We start from the raw sequence: 13,497 nt of genomic DNA, 5'->3' as shown, positions 1-13,497 counted from the left end.
ACAGAAAAAGAAAAAAAACAAAAAAAACTTTAATTAGCATGTGCATGTAGTCCAGCTACTTGGGCGGCTGAGATAGGAGGATCACTTGAGCCCACGAGTTTCAGGCTTCAGTGAGCTATGATCAGATCACTGCAGACTAAGCAACAAAGGGTCTCCAAAAAATAACAATAAAATAAAATAAAATTTCATGTCATAAACTGAGACTTTGAGAATGACTCCAAACTATGTCTTACAATTATTATCCTACATTTTTAGAGATGCAAAATTCAAATGCTAATATAAAATATTATTTTAAAAATACTTAATATCACAGAAAGCTGATGAATCTATTACCCCAGCAGAAAAGCCTCATAAAAAGCATATAATACATGAATTAGTGCAATAATTGTGTACCACAATATTTATGTACTAAGACATAATTTTTAAATACAAAAAAAGTGGGTGAATGTGACATTTAATATTTGAAAAGTGGGAGGGAAAGATGGATGTTAATATTAGAAAACTCACGTTGTCTGTAGAGGTGGGACCCTGAGGAAGGCTTGGACTGAAGGCCATGAGGTCTGTTTTGGGTGGAGCTTCCCCAGAGCAGACCCTCTGTCTCCTCTGCTGCGAGTACGACCAGCTCCCCACCGCGCTGGAGCACACCAGAGTGGGCTTGCCCCGTGTGCACACGGCCTCGGTGGGCTGCGCCGAGCACCGCAGCGCGGTGTACAGCAGCAGCGTGAGCACCAGCAGGCTGGACACCGCACAGATGGCGATGATCAGGTACACGTTGACATCCACCAGGGCAGCCTCGGGACCCACAGCGCCCGCCGACGCCCGCGATGAGGCCTTCGGCGCCTGGCCACTTTCCACCAGCGACACCAGCACTGTGGCTGTGGCTGTCAGCGGGGGCTCTCCATGGTCCTTCACCAGCACCAGAAGGCGGTGGCGCGGTGCTTCGGTCTCATCCAGAGAGCGTGTTGTGCTGATCTCGCCTGTGTACAGCCCCACGCGGAACGGGATGCGCGCACTGCCAGGCGCTGGCTGCAGCTCATACGAAAGCCAAGCGTTGTAGCCCGAATCAGGGTCCACTGCGCGCACCTTCGCCACCACGTGGCCCGCACCCACTGACCTCGGCACCAGCTCGCTCACTGCGCCGCCGGTGCCACCCACTCGAGGCGCCAGCAGCGCCGGCGCGTTGTCGTTCTCGTCCAGCACGAACACCTGCAGCGTCACGTTGCTGCCCAGAGGCGGCACGCCCGCGTCGCGCGCGCTCACCTGGAACTGCAGCAGCTCCACTTCCTCGTGGTCCAGCGGCTGCAGCGCGTACACCTTGCCGCTCTCCGCGTGCACCGAAACGTAACTCGACAGCGGGCGCTCGCCCACCCGCCGCTCCACCAGCGAGTAGGACACCAGCGCGTTCTCCTGCGCGTCCGCGTCCCGTGCAGACACCGTGAAGATGTGGCAGCCTGGCGGGTTGTTCTCCTTCACGAACACGGTATACTGGGGCTGCGCGAACGCCGGAGCGTTGTCGTTCACGTCGGCCACTTCCACAGACACGCTGGCGGTGGCCCACAGCGAAGGCGAGCCCCCGTCCCGCGCGGTCACCACCAGCTCATAGACCGACAGGCTCTCGCGGTCCAGGGCGCTGTCCAGTACCAACGAGTAGTAATTCTTGAAGGTGGACACCAGCTTGAAGGGAACGTGGGGCATTAGGGAGCAGGTCACCTGCCCGTTGGCACCTGAGTCACGGTCAGACACGGTGATCAGAGCAATGACCGTGCTGAGTGGAGCGTCCTCTTTGACAGGCAGGAAAAGGGTGGTTATGGCCATCTCTGGGGTATTATCATTCACATCCAGGAGTTTCACTACTACTTTACAGTGTCCTGATAATGGGAATGTACTTTTATCCATGGCATCAATATTAATTTCATATGAGTTACAGTCTTCATAATCCAGTTCCCCGTTAACTTTTATTTCACCAGTATTAGAATTAATTATAAATTTGGACTTTACATCGTCAAGAACAAGATTACTAAAGAAATACACTATTTCCTTATTGATGCCCTCATCTGCATCTGAGGCGTTCAGTTTAATAACTAATGTCCCACTTGGTGCATTTTCCAACAATCTGACATTATAAATGGATTTATCAAATTCTGGGGCGTTATCATTAGCATCCAATACATTGATCAACAACTGAACTGTACCTGTTAGTTCGGGTTTTCCTCCATCAGTTGCAATCACTAATAAACGGTGTTCTTGTGTTTCTTCTCTATCTAAGGATTTCCTCAAAACCAGCTCTAAAAAGTTCGTTTCTTCTTCATTTGTTTTAACATCTAAGTCAAAATATTCGTTTGGATTTAACCTGTATCTCAATTGTGCATTTGCTCCAATATCCAAATCCGACGCGCCCTCTAGCGGAAACCGCGAATCTGGCATTCTTGACTCTAAAATGAATAATCTTTGTTCTTGTCTGGAGAATCTGGGCGGATTGTCATTGATGTCCTTCACTGCCACCTCCACATGGAAAACCTGCAGCGGCCTGTCCACGATCACCTCCAGGTGGATGCTGCACTCCGCCCTCCGCCGGCACAGCTCCTCCCGGTCGATCCGAGAATTCACAAACAAAATGCCATTCTGCAGATTTACCTCCAGAAGGTCCCCGCGGCCCTTGGACGCCACCCGGAACAGGCGCGGCACCAGCTCCGCCAGCTCCAGCCCTAGGTCCTGCGCGATGCGGCCAACGAAGGTTCCGTGTTTGGCTTCCTCCGGGATCGAGTAGTGGAGCTGGCCGCTCCCTGCCTTCCAGTAGGCGAGGAGAAGCCAGAGCAGCAGGAGCCGGGATCCCAGACTTCCTCTCCGGGAATGTACCATCTCAATCTCGTTCCAATTATGAGCTCTCTATTGCATCACCACACAATGTATTTTGTAAATTCAATTCCCAATTAACTATATATTTTTTATATTATCACCTTTCTGAGCTTCTTGGCACAGCCAAAAATGGAAGGTTCTTTTCCTTTCTGTCTGAGGAAAATCTACTCACTGTATTCCTTTGAGGCTGGGAAGGGAGAAAAACCTTCCGGTGTCCAGCGACATCATGTGGATGAAAGGGTAAGTGTTTTATTTTGTTTTGCTTTATTTAGCTTATATTCGTCAATATTTCTCAAGTATTCTCACTTTCAATGACATGATTCTTATCATTCTTTAAATCACTTATCTCTAGTCAAAATATATCATTAAACTCTATCTTAAAATGCGTCAATATAAGTGCGTCATTAAAATATTACAGAAAAATACATCTAAAGTCATGAAACCCCAATCCTTACTAGAGAAATTTGTGCTGGTGTATTTTATATAGGGAGGAGTTTATATATTTCCAAACTGATAAAAATAACTTTTAAGAGTTAAAGTTTTGACTTTTCTCATCTCTATTTAAACATATCTAATTAAAACTTTTGAATTTTTTCTGTATTAGTCAATGGAATGTTTGTATGCTATCTCCGTGTTACTCATAAAACAAATTTTTATTCCAATTTCACTGTTTAATAGTGACATTTTGTTGATGTTATTTTCAAAAACAACTAAAACTATTTTAATGGCATTCTTACCTGAGTTTCTTCTCGGAGGTCTAATTTTCAAATCGATGAAAACCTATTTCTTTATCTATAACACCTATCTACTTTTTGTATTGACTCAAAAACTGTAATGGGGATATTTCAGCTTTCTAGAAATCAAAAGCATAATAGAACGACTTTGGTAAACGTCTTTGCACTATTTTCAAATTAGAAGCATCTAGATAGCATTTCTTCACGTTGCTATTACTGATAAAGCAATTATTAAAAATTGTAAAATACATACCTTTGTACTTACATAACAAGTCAAAATCCTAATATTGTCTATATGACATACTATTTCACAAAATGTTTAGGTTCCAGTAAATATAATCATGTTGAAAAGAATATCATTTTATTAACCAGGCTATCTTTATATTAGTTTAATTACTTTTTAATCTCCCAACTGTTTACTGGATGGTATGATTTGAACACGACCTAGAAAATTTAGTAAACTTCACTTAATAAATATGGGCAAAAGAAAATATCACCAAGTTTTCTATTGAAGAAATAGCTAACATTCTGCTTGCATATATACTCCATAAAATTCCTTAAATATTACAAAATATCCCTTACCTGTGAAGACAAGAGGGACCAAGAGATTAGCAATTCTATTGTTGGATACTTTTACATTTAAAATATAGCTTGATAAGAAAAAAGAAATTACCAGAAAATGCAAAGTCAGAGGAAATTCACTTGATTTCTGGAATTCAAACTTGTAAAGAAACAAGATATTGTCACAGAATTGTTTCTGATACAATCTTTAAAGATATATTTACCAGTTCCCTTATAAGATTTTTACTATCTCTATTATCATGACTTTTCACTAATATTTGGATCGTTGAAACACAGATCAATTTCCCAGACTATTTGCCTAATAGTTTTCATACTGATAATTTTCAAATATTTTAATACACAATGGTTAAAAACATAAGAAAATGATAATAAATATTTAGAAAACAGCATTAGCTGATGTTAGCCACTTTCTATTATATAACAGTAAATAATGTAAAACTACAAAGCTATGGAATAAATTATAGTAGAATGTTATACAAAATACACAAAGATAACCTTTGAAAAAAGTAAATATTAAGTATTTAAAAGGCAAATTAACAATGTAGTATTAACAATGTGTACATTGTAATCTGCAGAGTATTATGATAAATACTGAGTATTTTAAAAGATATACTCAATGGACAAAAAGTCATCAACAATATCAGTTCACCTGCTCCTCTCAGTCTGGAAAAATTATCTCATGTACTTATATAGATATTTCAGGAGGAAACAAGACTCTTGACTTTTGATTCACTTTCATATCTGTTAAATTATATTTACTTTTTAAATTATCACTTGCATTTGTGCTACAGTGATCAACTCTTATTTTGAATATTCCTTTCTCAGTAACTATAGATTATCCAATCTGAATTTCATGGGAGACTCCACAGGAAAAGAACATTTAAAAAAATCTTCTTCTAAGCTATTTTCTTCAATCAAATATTACAGATTATTTTCTTGACTGATCCAGTTAACCTCTCCTTTAGATATTTCAGTCATGTTTAAGCATCATTGTGTAAACAGAACTTCTTCCTTGAGAAAAAAATTTAGATTTAAAACTGTGTAGTATATTAAAGTGTCTCCATTTAATTCACTAAAAGCCTTTAGAAATATACTAACACAAGAAAATTTAATCTTCATAAGGGTACAAATGTCTTTTATTCCTTACAAAACCCAGAATAAAATTTTAATAAGCTATATTTTTCTTCTCTTATCTGTAGAAATTATATAGATATACCAGATTGCAGAGAAGAGGAAATGTTGAAGCAATTGTATAAAAATGTATAAATAATTTATGCACATATGTCATTTGATTCTTCAAAAATTAATTCTGTATAAAAATTAATTTATTCTATTATAAGGATAGTAAGAAAGGATACCATGCGCATATAATACACATCTTAGCGCTGCCTGTATAATGAGTCACAGAGGAAGGTATAACTGCCCTATAAGGGAGTGTGCTAAAATATCCATATTATATATCCTCTTTGGATAGAAAATATGAGAATAGTTCTAACATATCCCTGAGATAGTGAAAAATTAAATTAATCATTTTTAGGCAATTATATTGCGTTCATTAATGTCAAATAATCTCACTTAGTAGAAAGGGACAATGAAGCTAAATTCAAGAGATGCAATCTCAGGCATCTTTTTTATGCCTCTACCTATAGTTGATTCTATACAACTGGGTGACAAAGAGTCTCACTCTGACCGAGGCTGGAGTGCAGTGGTACAGTCAAAGTTCATTGCAGCCTCAGGCTCAAGCCATCCTCCAACTTCAGCCTCCCAAGTAGCTGGGACCATAGGTGTGCACCACCACATCTAGCTAATTTTTTTCATTTTTTGTAAAGATGGAGTCTCCCTATATTGCTCAGGCTCATCTTGAATTCCTGGGCTCAAGCAATCCTCCTGTCATGGCCCACACAAGTGTTGGGATTATAGGCATGAGCCACCATGCCTGGCCTGATTCATTATTAAATGGAGAAAAATGATAATCTCTCAGGTTATATATAATTTTGAAATCCAAGATCAAGTGAGTGAAAACTTTGTGGGAGGAAAGTTTCTTTTGACATTAGCCAGTACCCAAGTTAGAAATATATTTTTAAAAAGGAAAATAAAATTCTAAAATGGAAAAATGCCATGATTGAAGTTAAGAATTCAATCAATGACTTTGACAGTGGCCTAGAATAACAAGATAAAATTCCTAAAGTAAAAGATGGGTCAGAATAAAACATGGATTATGAAACAAAGAGAAAAAGTGATTTAAAAACAGAAATGGCATATAAAAGACAAGGGATATTGTGAAAAGATTTAATATACATGTACTTATAGTCACAGAAGAATATAAGAGAAAATATGAAGTAGAAGCCATATTTGAAGGCATACTGCTAAATCTTCTCTTAAACTGATAAAATATTATCAACCCACAGATATAAGAAGCTTTGAAAACTGCAAGCGAGATTAAAAACAAAGCAAATTAACACTGGGCACATGATAGTAAAGCTGTTAAAAATGGAAAACAGAGAAGTATACAAAGTAGCTAGACAGAAAAAAAGACACACTAATTGAACAATAAACTTGACAGCCATCATCTCAAAAGAAGACCATGGAAAGTCATCTTAAAAGTGCTGGCAAAAATAACTTTCATACAATACCCAAAACTGTTTCTCAAAAGTGATAGTAAAATTAAGACATTTCCAGATATATAAAAACTTAAAGCTTTCTTTACCAGCAGGCCACATTAAAGGAAATGTTAATTTCTCCAGAAGGAAAATGATCCCAGAAAGAAACACATATAGGTGTTAACAAAACAATGATAATAATGTACTGTGTGTTTAGAACATATAAATAATTGAAAGGCATATCAGTAACAAAAAGTAGGGTACAAGTAAATGGTATAATGATTCAAGGCCTTAGCGTTGCCTGGAAGTATTAAAATTATTGATTTAATTGAGGTAATAAGTCAAGGATGTGTGTTATAATCAACAAAAGAGGAAGTCAAAGAGGAAATCAATAAAATAATTTGTAAAAGCATATATAGCTTAAAAAGATAACAGAGGTAGTGACATCAGCAAGATGCTGTTATAGGAATCCCCAGACCCTCCACAGGTATACCAACTCAACAACAATACAAGGACCAATTCCCATGGTGATAAGTGCCGAAACCAGTTAAGAGGGTCCTGGGCTCCAAGCAAGTGTAAAACTAGCTGGGCACTTTTCTGGGGCACTTTCCCTATAGTCCCATCCAGCAGCACAGTTCCATTCAAACAGGGGGAAATTCCCAGCTCCTGTCTTCTCCCTGAGAAGGGAAAGAGAAAGTAAAGCATGCATTCAGTGTTCTGACTTTTCAGGGGAGCTGTCTTGCATATCTCAGAGCACTGATGGAACCTGGCATATTCTAAATTCCTGAGGGCAGCTCAGAATAATAAAGAGCTGGGTGGCGGGCTGATGCTCCTCAGGACCTGTGATACAGCACACACAGCGCAACTCAGCTCAGCACTCTCTCTCTCATGAGGGAAAGGGAGAGTAAAATGCATCCAAAGTTCCTGAATTTTAGTGGGCAGTCCAAGTTTCTGTCTCACTTGACTCCAGGCACTGATAGGATTCAGCAGAATCTATAACTGAGGGCTTCTCAGAACCTAAAAGAGCTGAGTGAATACTGCTGCTCCAGAGGGCCCACAGTACAGCACACAGACACCACAGAGGGAAAAAGATTAGAGCGTCTTAAAAAAAAAAAAAAGCTGGCAGATCCCTCTAATTAGGAATTATACACACAAGTCCATAGAAGATGCATCCGCAGAAAAGGTTTGAGAGGTCCCTAGAATCTCTAGCCAGCCTGATTAGTAAAGATCTTTCCATGTACAAATCCAGTCCATAAAGACTGGGAGAGGTAGCTGGTGTGTTGTTGTTTTTTGTTTTTTTGAAATGTATAGATATCAACACAAAGTAATAAGGAATATGAGAAAACAGGAAACATGGCCCAATCAAATAGTGTGTGCCCACACACACACACACACACACACAAACACACACCTCCAGAAACCAAACCTAAAGAAATAGAGCTATGTGAATTACTTGACAAAGTATTCAAAATAATTGTCATAAAGATGTTCAGTGAGCTCAGGAAAATAATGCATAAGCAGGATCAGAATTTCAGCAGATAGAAAATATTCAAAAGAACTAAAAAGAAATTTTGGAACTGAAGAATACAATAATTGAACTGAAAATTTTACAGACATGTTCAACAGCAGACTTAATCAAGTAGAAGAATGAGTCAGTGAACTCAAGGACACATCATTTGAAATTATCCAGACAGAGTAGCAAAAAAACAAGAAATGAAAGAGAGTAAAGAAAGCCTAAGAAATTGATAGGACATCCTCGAGCAGGCTGCTCTACTCATTATGACAGTTTCAAAAGAAGAAGCCATAAGAGAAAAGGACAGACAGCTTATTTTTTAAAATTACATCTGAAAACTTCCCAAATATGAGGAAGGAAATGGACATCAAGATCCAAGAAATGTTAAGAATTTAGAAAGCAGCAAAAGAAAAATGCCTCATCACGTACAAGAGAACACCCCTAACTCTACCAGTAGATTTCTCAGTAGAAACCTTGCCATCCAGAAAGGGGTGAGATATTATACTGAAAGTGCTGAAAAGAAAAAGAACTGCCAACCAAGAATACCAAATCCACCAAAGTTTGTCTTCAAAAATGAAAAAGAGATAAAGACCTTCCCAATTAAACAAAAGCTGAAGGTGATCACAATTAGACTTGCCTTACAAGAAATGTTAAGAGGGGGCCTTTTGAGTTAAAATTAGGGGATGCTAAACAGAAATACATAGGTATTTTATTAAAGTATAAAGCTCACTAGTAAAGATAAATATATAGATAAAAACAGAATACTATAATACTGTAATGGTGGTACAAAAGTCACTTTAAAATCTGATATTTTAAAATCTGATTAAAAGACAAAAGTACAGAAAAACTAACTATAAAATAATGTTAATGTATACACAATATAAAAAGATGTATTTATGACATCAATAACATAAAATTTGGGTAGGGGAGAAGTAAACATAATGAGTTTTGTCTTGTGATTGTAGTAAAGATGCTATCAGTTTAAAATACATTTTTATAAGAGTTTTAAAATGTAAGCCCCATGGTAACCACAAAGAAAATACCTATGGAAGATATACAAAAGAAAACAGGAAAGGAACAAAAACATAGCATTACAAATCTCAATAAAACACAAAGGAAGACAGTAAGAGAAGGAAAGAGGAGCAAAAAGTCTACAAGCTGCAAACAACAATTAACAAAGAGGCAACAGTAAGTTATGCCCTATCAATAATTACTTTAAATAAAAATGGGATAAACTCCCCCAATCAAAACATACAAAGTGGCTGAATTGATTTTTTTAAAGACCCAATTATATGCTAACTACAAGATATTTGCTTTAGATTTAAAGACCTGGATAGGCTGAAAGTTAAAGGATATTAAAAAAATTTCATGCAAATTGTAACCAAAAGAGTGCAAATGTGGAAACAGCTACATCACACAAAATAGTCTTTAAGTCAAAAAGTGTCATAAGAGACAAAGAAGGACATTATATAATGATAAAAGATCAATTCACCAGAAGGACATAGCAATTATAAATACATATGCACCCAACATTAAAACACCTAAATATATGAGGCAAACATTCACAGAAATGGAGAAATAGATAGCAATACAATAAAGTCAAGTGTTGTATAACAACGTTTCAACCAATAACAGACCACATGTACAAGAGTAGTCCCATAAGATTATAATGGAGCTGAAAAATTCCTATCACCTAGTGATGATGTAGCAGTCATAATGTTGTAGCACATTACTCACATGTTTGTGGTGATGTTGGTGTAAACAAACCTATTGCACTACCAGTTATATAAAAGTACAAGATAGCACATACAATTATGTACAGTAATTTACGGTACATAATACTTGATACAGATAGTAAATGTTACTGCTTTATGTATTTACTATACTTTTTAGTGGTATTTTACAGTGTACTCTTTCTACTTATAAAAAATACATTAACTCAAAAAAAAAAAGAAAAAAGTTCACCACAAAACAGCCTCAGGAAAGTCTTTTGGGAAGTATTCCACTAGAAGATATTGTTATCATAGGAGATGATAGCATCACATGTGTAATTGCCCCAGAAGACCTTCCAGTGGGACAAGACATGGAGGTGGAAGACAATAATATTGATGATCCTGACCCAATACAGTCCTAGGCTAGTATGGGTGTTTATATCTTCATTTTTAACAACAACAACAAAAAACACTGAGTAAAAGTGAAAAAAATAAAAAAATTAAAAGTCAAAAAAACTTGTAAAATAAGGATATAAAGAAAATATTTTTGTACAGCTGTACAATGTGTTTGTGTTTTAAGCTAAGTGTTATTACAAAAGAGTCAAAAGGTTAAAAAATTTAAGTTTACAAAGTTAAAAAGTTACAGTAAGCTAAGTTTAATTTATTACTGAAGAAAGAAAAAAAATTGAGACAGAGTCTCACTCTGTTGCTCAGGCTGGAGTGCAGTGGCACGACCATGGCTCACTGTAGCCTTGACCTCCTCAAGTCAAGGATCCTCCCACTTCAGCCTCCCGAGTAGCTGGAACTACAACTGTGTGTCACCACACCTAGCTAATTTTTAAAAATTATTTTCTGGAGACAGGGTCTCACTATATTGCCCAGGCTGGTCTTGAACTCCTGGGCTTAAGTGATCCTCCTTCCTCAGCCTCCCAAAGTGCTGGGATTACAGGCATGAGCCACCATGACCAGCCTGTAAAAAGAAAATTTTTTGATAAATTGAGTGTAGCCTAAATGTATAGTGCTTTAAAGTCTACATTAGTGCACAGTAATGTCCTGGGCCTTCACATTCACTCACCATTCACTCATTGACTCATGCAGATAAATTTCCAGCCCCGCAGTCTCCATTCATAGGGTAAGTACCCTATTCAGGTGTACCATTTTAAAAATCTATACAATGTTTTTACTGTACTTTTTAGATGTTTAGATATATTTAGGTATACAAATACTTACCATTGTGTTACAATTCCCTATAGTAATCAGTACAGTTAACATATGTATAGGTTTGTAGCCTAGAAGCAATAGATCATGTAACCTAGGTCTGTAGTAGGCTATACTATCTAGGTTTGTGTAAATATGTAAGTACACTCTCATGTTTGCACAGTGATGAAATCTCAGAATGATACAATTCTCAGAATGTATCTCCAATGACTGTAGTAGGAGATTTTGGTATCCTACTTTCAATAAGGAATAGAACATTCAGACAGAAAATCAGCAAGGAAGCAGAGGACTTGAACAACACTATAGCTGAAATGGAACTGACAGACATATACAGAAAATTCCACCCAACAGCAGCAAATATACAGTCTTCTCAAGCACACTCAGAGCATTTTCCAGGATAAATCACACGTCAGGTCACAAAACAAGTCTTAACAAATTCAAGAAGGTTGAAATCCTACTAAATATCTTTTCTGACCACAGTGGAATAAAACTAGAAATCAATACTGGAATTAAAACTGGAAAATCTGCAAATACGTAGAAATTAAATGACAGAATTTTGAACGAAATTCTGTTCAAAATTTCATTTGAATGAAAGGGGAAATCAAAAGATAAATTAGAAAATATGTTAAGATAAACAAAAATGAAAACACAACACAATAAAAACTTACAGGATACAACAAAAGCAGTACTAAGAAGGAATATTAAGCTGGGCAAGCTCAGTGGCTCACGCCTGTAATCCCAGTGCTTTGGGAATCCAAGGCACAAGGATCACTTGAAGGGAGCTATGATCGTGCCTCTGTACATCATAGCGAGACCTTGTCTCTTAAACATGAAAACAAAAACAAAGAAGGGAGTTGTAAATGCCTACACTAAAAATGAAGAAAGAAGAAAGATCTCAAATAAAAAACTTAACAACTCAAGGAACTAGAAAAAAAGGACAAATGAGGAAGCCCAAAGCAAATGGAGGAAATACTATAATAAAGATTAGAGCAAAAATAAATGAAAAAAAGTTTAAATTAAGTTTTTCAACTTAGTTGATTTTTTGAAAAAACAACAAAACTGACAAGCCCCTTAGCTAGACTAAGAAAAAAACAAAAAGACTGGAAGTCAGAAAGAAAAGAGGTGGCATTACACCTGATGCTACAATTATAAGAGGCTATTAAAATCATATACGAAAAAATTCAATAACCTAGAAGAAATTGATTAATTCCTAGAAACATACAAACTACCAAGACATAATCATGAAGCAATAAAAAATCTAAACAAAGCTGTAACTAGTAAGGAGATTGAATCAGTAATCCAAACCTCCTAACAACAACAACAACAACAACAACAACAACAAAAGCCCAAAACCAGATATCTTTCCTGGAGAATTCTACCAAACTTTTAAAGAAGAATCAATGATAATTGTTTTCAAACTCTTCCAAAAAAAAAATTGAAGGAGAGGGAACACTTCCAAACTCATTTTAAAAGTCCAACAAAAAAATGGTAGTAAAAAATAAATCTTCAAAAGAAACTACAATCAGAGTGAACAGGCAACCTACAGAATGGGAGAAAATTTTTGCAATCTACCCATCTGACAAAGGGCTAATATCCAGAATCTACAAAGAACTCAAACAAATTTACAAGAAATAAAAAACAACCCCATCAAAAAGTGGGCAAAGGATATGAACAGACACTTCTCAAAAGAAGACATTTATGCAGCCAACAGACACATGAAAAAATGCCCATCATCACTGGTAATCAGAGAAATGCAAATCAAAACCACAATGAGATACCATCTCACACCAGTTAGAATGGCGATCATTAAAAAGTCAGGAAACAACACATGCTGGAGAGGATGTGGAGAAATAGTAATGCTTTTACATCGTTGGTGGGAGTGTAAACTAGTTCAACCATTGTGGAAGACAGTGTGGCGATTCCTCAAGGATCTGGAACTAGAAATACCATTTGACCCATTACTGGGTATATATCCAAAGGATTATAAATCATGCTACTATAAAGACACATGCACATGTATGTTTATTGTGACACTATTCACAATAGCGAAGACTTGGAACCAACCCAAATGTCCATCAATGATAGACTGGATTAAGAAAATGTGACACATATACACCATGGAAGACTATGCAGCCGTAAAAAAGGGTGAGTTCATGTCCTTTGTAGAGACATGGATGAAGCTGGAAACCATCATTCTGAGCAAACTATCACAAGCACAGAAAACCAAACACTGCATATTCTCACTCATAGGTGGGAATTGAACAACGAGAACACTTGGACAC

General features: G+C 37.2%; 1 protein-coding gene across 6 annotated transcripts in view; it reads right to left on the bottom strand.

Annotated features, from left to right (window-relative positions):
• LOC100992160 (protocadherin alpha-11) overlaps window positions 1-13,497 on the bottom strand; it is a 229,923-nt gene that overhangs the window by 187,136 nt on the left and 29,290 nt on the right. Inside the window, exon 1 of one of the 6 annotated variants that reach the window (XM_014345064.5) lies at window positions 508-3,026. The exons of 4 other annotated variants lie outside the window; for them this stretch is intronic. In XM_014345064.5, coding sequence (XP_014200550.2) covers window positions 508-2,859 — 2,352 coding nt within the window. In that variant the 5' untranslated portion in view covers window positions 2,860-3,026. Of the gene's footprint in view, window positions 1-507; window positions 3,027-3,141; window positions 7,450-13,497 lie in introns of those variants that run through there. One more of the 6 variants, XM_003829157.7, reaches the window with a different exon arrangement.

Source organism: Pan paniscus, chromosome 4 (genome assembly GCF_029289425.2).
Source record: "Pan paniscus chromosome 4, NHGRI_mPanPan1-v2.0_pri, whole genome shotgun sequence".
Classification (NCBI taxonomy): Eukaryota; Metazoa; Chordata; class Mammalia; order Primates; family Hominidae; genus Pan; species Pan paniscus.
Note: the sequence above shows the minus strand (reverse complement) of the source record. Positions and strands in the feature narration are given on the sequence as shown.